The 10,803-nt window shown below is 47.4% G+C and overlaps 3 protein-coding genes across 3 annotated transcripts; 2 read left to right on the top strand and 1 right to left on the bottom strand.

The window, feature by feature from the left end:
- Positions 1-283: 283 nt before the first annotated feature.
- MGYG_06872 (nicotinamide riboside kinase 1) lies at positions 284-1,332 on the top strand (the record flags this gene model as incomplete). The annotated part of the gene is made up of 2 exons (XM_003170833.1): positions 284-450; positions 522-1,332. 2 exons carry the CDS (start codon positions 284-286, stop codon positions 1,330-1,332), a joined length of 978 nt encoding a protein of 325 aa, XP_003170881.1.
- A 234-nt stretch (positions 1,333-1,566) lies between these two features.
- Positions 1,567-5,944, bottom strand: MGYG_06871 (L-aminoadipate-semialdehyde dehydrogenase large subunit; the record flags this gene model as incomplete). Its single annotated transcript, XM_003170832.1, has 3 exons — positions 1,567-1,864; positions 1,928-2,246; positions 2,311-5,944. 3 exons carry the CDS (start codon positions 5,942-5,944, stop codon positions 1,567-1,569), a joined length of 4,251 nt encoding a protein of 1,416 aa, XP_003170880.1.
- Positions 5,945-6,494: 550 nt separating this feature from the next.
- MGYG_06870 (xanthine dehydrogenase) lies at positions 6,495-10,753 on the top strand (the record flags this gene model as incomplete). The annotated part of the gene is made up of 4 exons (XM_003170831.1): positions 6,495-6,719; positions 6,795-6,998; positions 7,061-9,021; positions 9,076-10,753. The coding sequence occupies 4 exons, from the start codon at positions 6,495-6,497 to the stop codon at positions 10,751-10,753; spliced, it is 4,068 nt and encodes a 1,355-aa protein (XP_003170879.1).
- Between the last annotated feature and the right edge of the window lie 50 nt (positions 10,754-10,803).

The following is a 10,803-nucleotide window of genomic DNA, read 5'->3' as shown; positions in this document are numbered from 1 at the left end:
TAGAGGTTTGGTAACAACAGAGGGTGTACAATCAATATTATTGCCAGAGCTTTTGATGTCTTTACTATGAAATCTGCAGCTTGATGTGACTACTCAACTGAATAAATTAAAATATTACCAGTTGACTGACGGCTATCTAACTGGTTAGTTAACTAGTCGAGTATTTAGCCCCTCCTTAACATCCTAGGCAAAGTCTCTGCATACATTTATCCAAAAGCCAAAGGAGTAAGTGACTTTAGAGATAGAAAAGAGACCTGGAATATATTCCTGATACGAGTGAATAATGGCCGCCCGCAAAATCTTCGTCGTAGGGATTTCTGGCCCATCCTCGAGCGGCAAAACAACGCTTGCACGACTTTTGCGAACGGTTTTTACCCCAAAGCAAGAGTCGAACGGTGATATCAAAACTTATCTGGTACATGAAGATGACTTCTACAAGGCTGACAACCAGTAAGCAAATTATACAACGATATAGTGAACCTAAGTCGGATAATAGTACGGTTCTAATAGCGGCTATGCAGAATTCCAATTACAACTACATCGTCGGGCAAACTGGTCCAGGACTGGGATACTGTTGAGGCTTTTGATATCAAGCAATTTGTTTCCTGCCTGTCTCATATTCGTGAAACGGGTGGATTTCCTCCCAAGTTGAAAAGCAAGGAGGATTTGAATGACGCTACGGACTCTGGAGTTGATGAAGCCACCATACATGCATTACAAGGGCGTATAGCCCAGCAGCTACAGCAACATTTAGCAAGCCAGCAGCAGAGAACAGAGGGACTGGATCCTAGCTTAACTATTGTGTTCGTGGATGGCTTTTTGTTATATGCTCCTTCAAATGACTCTACACATCCATTGCGGCATGTTCATGATCAGATCAACCTCCCTATCTTCTTGCCGGTGACGTATCCACTGCTCAAGGAGCGCCGGGAGGGAAGAACAGGATATGTTACTATCGGGCCTGCACCAACTCCTGTGTTTAGAGAGGAAGATAACTCGCAAGACAAGTCTGCAGATGACGGGGCTGAAGACGGCAATGGAAAAGATGGTGCACCCGTTAACTTCTGGATAGATCCCCCAGGCTACGTTGATGATATTGTTTGGCCTCGATATATTTCAAATTGCTCATGGCTCTTGCTCCCGGATTCTGCGTCTGCTAGCAAGATGGACCTTGACAAAATGAAGGAACTCATTGGAGACGGGTCTTTTGTCAGGGAAGATTTGGGAATCGCTGTTGCGCCTGGAAAGGGTGAAGCTCCTATGCATCAATTGTTAGACTGGGCAGCGGATTTGATCTTTGCCAAAATCGAAGAGATCAAGACGGAGAAGTGATTTAAGATTGTGTTTAGATTAGATGTCGCTTTTATTTCTTTTATTTCAGCAGTTGTTTATTTGAGTATCAAAAAATATAATTAAAAATATGGATATCCGAAAGGCGCTTTTTTATGTTAAAGACATCAAAATTTTAACCATGGTTTCTATACCAAAGCCAGATAATGCAAAAGGAGCTTTTTGCTTTTTTTTTTACCAAGACTCCAGGTAAAGTAGGTGCAAGTATTAGGTAGCTTAAGAAGTACCACCGCGACCACCCACGCCAGCAAGAGCGGCCTTTTGTGCGTCAGAAAGATTAACGGTTGGAAGGGACTTGGCGCCAGTCGCAGTTGGTGACGAAAGGAATCCAATTGCGACGAGGTAGGCAAGATAGAGACCCATTAGTTCCTCAGTCACACCACTGCCGGCGGATACATCAACTCCAGACCATTTGGCATCTGTTTTGAGTGATGTTGAGGCATTGGTGTCGTCGAGCTCAGGAGCCCTAGTATTTGAAGGCAGATCCGCAGTGACAAAGTGATATAGTGGCATCCTAAAGAAAGTTCTAGTTAGCTAGATTTTCATTCCGTTTCATAGGGATATTAGTGGTTCTTACAATGCATGCTGAGAAACGGAATTTTGCGCATCGTTCACATATTGTTCCAGCGAGCTAGACCATGGCACGTAATCAACCTGCGGAACGTCGTAGCCGTACGTTTGTAGCGTGCCGAGGAATTGGTTGAATCGGAGGCGGGGATGACTAGTTACATGTGTCACAGAGAGCTCCGGCTTTGGAGGATGGAAGGCCGATGCAACAACAACCCGCGCTACGTGATCCACAGGAACCATGTTAATGGTATTGTGAATATTCGGCCTTGACGAAAGCTGAATGCATCCCTTGATCATTCGAATCAAGAAATCATCGGTGTTTGTATCTATTAAAATCGTCATTCGTCAGTTTGCATATTCATATCGGATATTGTGGGGTATATAACTTACTTCCTGTCGTGGAGTCTCCAGTTACATAGCCAGGACGAACAATCGCCCCTCTTAAACCTCTCTTACCGGCCTCCCTAACAAGGAATTCTCCAGCCCATTTGCTTTGTCCGTATCCAGTGCCGAGGCCCTCTCGGCTTCCAGCAAGGTCATCAGACTCATTGATACCCAGCCCACCTTCAGCAACGATCCTCTCAGATTCTTGCACGTAGTAGTCGGTATCCAGTACACTAGTAGAGCTGATAAACGCATATTGTTTTGCCTTGCCAGAGGCACATAGACGCAGCGTGTCGATAGTGCCTAAGACATTTGGACCTCTGAGATTGGAATAGGGGTAAACCCAGTGAACAAGTGCACCGTTATGAATAACCACATCAACACGGTTTGCAAGATCATTGAAAAGATCTGCAGAAAGGCCTAAGTTCTCATCACCTAAGTTTCCCTGAACGCACTCCAGCTGTTTAAACCATGAGTCCGACCAGAAACCATATGCCTTGCAGGTTGACTGGATTCGCTCAAGGGCCAGTTGGGGGCTTTTGGCACGGACAAGACAAACAACTTTGAGAGACGGGTTTGACCTTGAAAGGAGATCACGAAGAATATATGCTCCAAGGAAACCAGTTGCGCCGGTTAAAAATACCGTTGAACCTTCCTTCAAAGCAGACTCGGCCGAAGCAGCGAACTCGTTAGGGAGCTTGGAAACCAATTCCTTTGCATCTTTTGAATACTCGTCGTTGGCTGGCTTCTCTACTTGCGCTCCTTCTGCGCTCTGGTTTTGACCATCGCCAGTCAAGGAGTGGCTATCTTGAATACGCGAGATTTCATTGCAGAACCCCCTGAGTGTCGGGTTTCGGAAGATAGCACTCATGCTGATGTCGACGCTTCTCCATTTTTTCCTTAGCTCAAAGAACATCTGCTGCGCAAGAATACTGTGTCCGCCTAGGTCAAAGAAGGAGTCATTTGGCCCGATCATTCTGGCAGTAGTGTTTGGAAGTAGGTTTGCCCAGACCTTTGCTGCCTCTTGCTCGGTCTCCGAAAGTTCCTGCAGGACTGAAGATCGGCGACGCGGGGCGGCAGCGCTGAGTTCAGCAGTGTCAGGGAAGGGGAGGGCGGGCTTGTCTATTTTACCATTCGGATTCAATGGCATTCTTCGTAGTGGAATTATGACGGTCGGAACTGCATATGATGCAAGTTTCCCACGAAGGTATTCCCTCGCATCATCACGAAGGGGTCGGAACCGGGTCAACATTCCAACCATTCCCTCGGCCGATGTGTTGTCTTTCAATCCCTTCTGCTCTAGCCAGGAAGACCATTTTCCCATTTGAGGAACAATATAACTGACAAGTGTTGGCTCTTCGAACTTATCACGTCTGACTAGAGTAACATTTTCTCGAACAAGAGGATGGCGAGATAAATGCGTGTCAATTTCTCCAAGCTCGATTCTAAAGCCTCGGATTTTAACCTGATCATCGGCTCTTCCTGAGCATTCCACATCGCCCGTTGGAGTGTACCTGCCCAGATCACCGCTGCGGTACATACGATCTCGTGGGCCGACGTAAAATTCTCTCCATGGCTCAGTGGAGGAGGATGCTCGCTCCTTCTCCTTATCTTTCCAAACTTGAGGGTCAACAAACCAGTTTGGAATGAACTTCTTTTCATTCAATTCTGGAGAACCTAGATAGCCTTCGGCAAGACCACCGGCACGCACATATATTTCTCCAACTTCTCCAATGGCACAAAGCTTGGTTCGATCAAATCGGTTAACGACAAGCAACTGGACGTCTACCATTCCTTTTCCAGCAGGAATGACGTCCTTCACGGTATCAAGATATCCCACCTGTTCTGTCGAGGAAGGAATTTCAAAGTAGCTAACAGCACGCTGGGTCTCAGTGGTACCGTACATGTTCACAATGTTGACATTTGGCGCCAGACTCTGAAGGGATCGACAATCGCGTTTAATCAAAATGTCGCCGACAAAGAATGCATGATGAAGCGATGGAAATTGAGCTGTGGCTCCACCCACAAGGATCTGACCCATAGCAGGGGTTAGATGAGTAACCGTTGCCTTGTATTCACGCATCCATTCAGCCAGCCGCTCATTCTGAATGTCTTCTCTTGAAGGAACTAGTAGCTGGGCACCAAGGAACAGAGGGGTGAATATATCACGCTGTACAGGGTCGTGAGCAATACCACTGAGAAGGGTGAAACGGTCATCAGGGGTGAGCTTGAAAGTCTTCGCCATCCATGGGAAGTAGTAAGCTAGAGAGAAATGTCTCCCCTTGACACCCTTTGGACGGCCCTCAGACCCAGAGGTAAAGGAGAGAGTAGGTGCGGAGTCGGGTCCAACAACAACACCAACTGGCGTTGACTTGAGAGGGATCTGCTTTTCCAAAACTGGAACACCCTTGATCAAGCCTCCTTCAAGAGTGCCATCATCGTTCAGGACCAGAGCCGGAACTTCCGTCTTGAGCTCCAAGTTTTGATCGACAAAGGCACGAACAGAGTTAGCCAGCTCGCCGGAGTCTAGGGTAGCCTTCTCGATGTTTATCAAAGCTCGAGGTCGTGCAACATCAAGATAAATGATCTGCCTTTCGGGAGGATATGCGGGATCGATGACAGAGAAGGTGCCGCCAGCCTTCAGGATACCCATGACGGCAATGACAAGGTCAACGCCTCGATGGGCATATACCATGACAACATCGCCCCTTTCTACACCAGATTGAACCAGATGATGTCCGAGGATGTTCGAAGCTTCATGAATCTGTCGGTAAGTGAACTGTCGATGTCGGTTATAACGCGACTTGGTCTCGATTACGCAAAGCTTCTCCGGATGAGCCTCCGCATTGCGGGAAAAGATATCGTGGATTGCTCCACGGAAGTCAGACCAGTGCAGGTCAACCGTGGGGTCTGGTAAGAGAGCCTTCTGCGACTCAGTGAGAAATTCAATCCTTCCAATAGTCTCTTCAGGGTTAGCTGATGCATTGTATACTACGCGAACGATCTGTGCCAAAATTGTGGCTATCCTAGCGCTGGAAAAGAGACGCTGGTTGTAGTAGCCACCGACTTCAAAGTCAGAAGATGCAATGTTCAAGAGCAGATCAGTCGTCTCGAAGGTGTTTGCTGGGTAATCCTGGGACGCAGCAGGCGCATCGTAGGCGGCAAAGCGGAAGAGCACTGGCTCCTGCTCGAGCTTGGAGGTGTTTTGGATATAAGCTCGCAGACTTCTGAGTGGAACTATGTCTGCAGCACTCTCGTCGTATATATTGGTAACCCTGTCGAGCAATTGGGCGAAGGTTTCGCTGTGGTTGATGGGTATCCGTAATACAAACGGCCGTCCATCGCTCTCGGAGCTTGTTCCCAGGGCAATATCCTCATCCCCGGTCAACCTGCTGACTATGACAACGAGAGCAGTGAGAAAGACGAGGAACGTCGACTCCCTGGACGTACACAGCTTCTTCACAGCTGCCTGTTCATTTGGTGAGAGCTTCAACGACTCGAATGCCTCAATTGCTCGCTTGGACGACCCTGCCGACGTGGATTCGGGATAGTCTCGCGTGAGCGGTGAGATTGTGAGATTCTTCAGTCGTTGGGCCCATCTCTCGAGGCGCTCTTGCAAAGCACCGCTCTCAATTCCCATGATGGATGCTTCTCAGCTCATCTGCCTTCGGCCAGCACCTCCTCTTCGCTCACTTTGCAAGCTGTGGTAGTTGAAGTCGAAGTCGAAATCAAGATGTTCTACTTTTTTTTCCAACTTTGGCTTATCTAGAAATGACTCAACCCACCATCGCGATATCGGTACTGCTGACTAAGTTGATCGCATACTAGCCAATCATGTGCCGAGGCCTGGAATACGGAGTAACTAAATTCCGGTATTATATGTGTCACATGACTAAGAATGACTAAGAATACTGGCAATACAGATACCGGCGAGTGGCGATGCCCGAGTTTCCCCGCACGTCAGCCCCGCAGCGCTTAGGTGCCAAGAAAGGATGGCGGATTAAGCTTAAGATAACCGCGCGGAGGAGAGACAGGGACGAGAACTCCGCCGCTTCATGGCGTCGTTAAAAGCAGCCAGCTACTACATCTTTTTGCTGCCAGTACGGCCCTGAGAAAATAGCTTTATTTTTATCTTCATTATTATCCATTTAGCACATTCTTTTGGTTACTCAATTACTTCACATTTCATCATGGCTCCTGCTACTGTAGAGGAGTCACAGCCCCCTGCATCCAAAAATTCCCTAGCTGCGGTGACAGAGACATATGATGACACGCTCCGGTTCTATCTAAACGGCACAAAGGTTACCCTAGACTTGGTAGACCCTGAGGCAACACTTCTGGAGTACCTTCGAGGTATTGGACTTACTGGCACAAAGCTTGGATGTGCAGAAGGTGGTTGCGGTGCCTGCACCGTGGTATGTCACCGGTTTTTTTCTTAGTTACTTTCTAATCAGGGAGCACCATCCTAACTATTTATCGATATTTATTAGGTCGTTTCGTACCGCAACCCGACCACCAAGGAGATATATCACGCCTCAGTAAATGCGTGTTTGGCACCGTTGGTGAGTGTCGACGGGAAGCACGTTATCACCGTGGAAGGGATAGGGAGTTCGAAAAATCCTCACCCAGTCCAACAGCGGATAGCAGTCGGAAATGGAAGTCAGTGCGGTTTCTGTACTCCGGGGATAGTCATGGTAGGCAAAAGCTTGGGAATATAGGAGTTATATAACTTTATTAGGCTAACTTTTTCCTCTAGAGCTTATATGCCTTACTAAGGAATGAACCTACCCCTTCGGAACTTGCGATTGAAGAAGCGTTCGATGGTAATCTTTGCAGATGTACTGGATACCGGTCAATCCTCGACTCGGCGCAGTCATTCTCCACCCCATCATGCGCCAAGGCACGGGCAAATGGGGGATTGGGGTGCTGTAAGGAAAACGGCGGAAGCTGTAATGGCGGTACAAAGAATAGCAATGCCGACGGGATAACTCAAAAATCTATTGCAAAATCATTCGATTCTCCAGAATTTATCCCATACAACCCAGAAACAGAACTCATCTTCCCTCCCCAACTGCACAGACACGAGCTCAAACCCCTAAGTTTTGGGAATAAGAGGAAACGGTGGTACAGACCCGTAACGCTTCAGCAACTCCTGGAGATTAAGGATGCATACCCAGAGGCCAAAATTATAGGAGGGAGTTCTGAGACACAGATCGAAATCAAGTTCAAGGCCAAGGAGTACAAACACTCGGTATACGTTGGTGACATTCAAGAGTTGAAACAGTATAATTTCACTGACGACTATCTGGACCTTGGAGCCAATGTTTCACTCACAGACCTGGAAGTGATCTGTGACCAGGCTCTCCACAGGTATGGATCCGCCAAAGCACAGCCATTTATTGCCATCAAAAAGCAGATACGATACTTTGCTGGACGCCAAATACGGAACGTGGCTTCGCCGGCTGGTAACATAGCCACAGCATCTCCGATTTCTGATCTCAACCCAGTATTTGTCGCAACTGGTACCATCCTCTTCGCCAAGTCATTAAAGGAAGAGGTTCAAATACCGATGGGTCAATTTTTCAAAGGGTACCGAAAGACGGCACTTCCTGAAAATGCTGTGGTTGAAAAATTACGTATTCCTATTGCTCAAGAGAAAGGAGAATATCTACGAGCGTACAAGCAGGCAAAGAGGAAAGACGATGACATCGCTATTGTCAACGCAGCCTTGCGCGTATCACTTTCTGATTCGAACGTTGTTACAAGCGCAAATTTGGTTTATGGCGGTATGGCACCAACCACTATACCTGCAAAGAATGCGGAAGAATTCATTGTCGGAAAAGATTGGACAGACCCCGCAACAATTGAAGGGGTAATGGACGCCCTTGGCCAGGATTTTGACCTTCCATCGTCAGTGCCGGGAGGCATGCCTACTTACCGGAAGACCCTAGCTTTTGGTTTCTTCTACCGGTTTTACCATGACGTACTCTCATCCATCCAAGGTACCCAGGTTCATTGTGAAGAAGACGCCGTACCAGAGATTAAACGAGCACTGTCTTCCGGTGTTAAAGATCATGAAGCAACAACCGCATATTCCCAGAAAATTGTTGGAAAGGCAACACCTACTGTTTCTGCACTTCTGCAGACCACCGGAGAAGCTCAGTACACTGATGACATTCCGGTACAGAAAAACGAACTATTTGGATGTCTCGTTCTTTCAAACAAAGCTCGAGCTAAGATACTAAGCATTGACTTTACCCCAGCATTGGATATCCCGGGTGTGGTTGACTACGTGAGCGCTAAAGATCTTCTTAACCCAGAGTCGAATTGGTGGGGGGCACCAGTCTCGGACGAAGTATATTTTGCAGTTGATGAAGTTATCACCGATGGCCAGCCACTTGGAATGATTCTTGCAACGTCTGCTAGACTGGCGGAGGCTGGATCTAGAGCTGTCAAAGTTGAATATGAAGCTCTTCCCGCCATCCTAACTATTGAACAAGCGATCGAACAAAACTCGTTCTTCAAGAACATTACACCAGAGATTAAGAAAGGAGATGTCGAAGCAGCCTTTGCTTCGTCAGATCATGTCTACAGCGGAGTCACTAGAATTGGAGGTCAGGAGCACTTCTACCTCGAAACCCATGCGTGTGCGGTTGTACCAAAGCCAGAAGACGGGGAAATTGAGGTGTTCAGCAGTACACAAAACCCCGCGGAAGTGTAAGTCTACTGAATAATTTTAATGTAGCTATCTTCTAACCGTTGATATTATAGTCAAGCATTTGTTGCCAAAGTCACCGGTGTTGCAGAGAATAAAGTTGTCTGCCGAGTTAAGCGGCTGGGCGGTGGGTTTGGTGGAAAGGAATCCAGATCCGTGCAAATTGCCAGTATATGTGCCCTTGGTGCGAAGAAAACCAAGAGACCTGTCCGTTGCATGCTTAATCGTGACGAGGATATCGCGACCTCTGGACAACGCCATCCATTCCTGTGCCACTGGAAAGTTGGCGTGAACAAGGACGGTAAATTTCAGGCACTTGACGCAGATGTCTATGCAAATGGTGGCCATTCCCAGGACCTTTCTCTTGGTGTTGTTCAGCGAGCTCTTTCTCACATTGATGGAGTTTACATGATACCCAACGTCCATGTTCGTGGATACCTTTGCCGTACCAATACCGTTTCAAACACTGCCTTCAGAGGGTTTGGAGGGCCACAGGGCATGTTCTTTGCCGAAAGTTTTGTCTCCGAGATTGCAGATCACTTAAAGATACCAGTGGAGGAGCTGAGGGAGATCAACATGTACAAGGACCAGGAGGAAACTCATTTCAATCAGGCACTCACCGATTGGCATGTACCGCTAATGTATAAGCAGGTCCTTGAGGAATCAAACTATTATGTCCGTCAAAAAGCTGTGGAAGAGTATAATAAAACCCACAAATGGTCGAAGAGGGGAATTGCCATAATACCTACCAAGTTCGGTTTATCGTTCACAGCCCTGTTCCTGAATCAAGCCGGGGCATTAGTACATATTTATCGTGACGGTAGCATCCTCTTGGCTCATGGTGGTACCGAAATGGGTCAGGGCTTGCATACTAAGATGGTCATGATCGCTGCTGAGGCGCTCAAGGTTCCTCAATCAAGTGTTTTCATCTCCGAAACTGCGACGAATACTGTAGCCAATTCATCGCCTACTGCTGCTTCGGCAAGCTCAGACCTCAACGGATACGCATTGTTTAATGCATGTGAACAACTTAACGAACGGCTTCGCCCATATCGAGAAGCGAATCCCAATGCCACTATGAAAGAACTCGCAACTGCAGCATACTTTGACCGTGTGAACCTTTCCGCACAAGGCTTTTATAAAACCCCTGAGATTGGGTATAAATGGGGCGAGAACTCAGGCAAGATGTTCTATTACTTCACGCAGGGTGTCACTGCTGCAGAAGTTGAGATAGATACTTTGACTGGAGACTGGACTCCTTTACGTGCTGATATTAAAATGGATGTGGGTCAAAGTATCAATCCCTCGATTGACTATGGTCAGATAGAAGGTGCATTCATTCAGGGGCAAGGCCTATTTACGACTGAGGAAAGCCTTTGGCATCGTGCGTCTGGACAAGTATTTACCCGCGGGCCAGGGACGTACAAGATTCCGGGATTCAGGGATATCCCCCAAATATTCAATGTCAGCCTCCTGAAAGACGTAGAATGGAAGGATTTGCGAACCATTCAACGATCAAGAGGAGTGGGCGAGCCACCTTTGTTCATGGGAAGCGCTGTTTTCTTCGCCATTCGAGATGCGCTGAAAGCTGCTCGGAAAGAGTGGGAGTCGGAAGAAGTACTGCGTTTAAACAGCCCCGCAACTCCCGAGAGGATTAGAATATCTTGTTGTGATCCCCTCGTTAAAAGGGGAAGGGTGGAGGATAAGGGTGATGGTTTCTTTGTTACTATTTAGCTGTATATGTCAATTTGCACACTTGGATTGAACGACTGAATGAAGGATAT

This window comes from Nannizzia gypsea, genomic scaffold (assembly GCF_000150975.2).
Source record: "Nannizzia gypsea CBS 118893 supercont1.6 genomic scaffold, whole genome shotgun sequence".
NCBI lineage: Eukaryota > Fungi > Ascomycota > Eurotiomycetes > Onygenales > Arthrodermataceae > Nannizzia > Nannizzia gypsea.
Note: the sequence above shows the minus strand (reverse complement) of the source record. Positions and strands in the feature narration are given on the sequence as shown.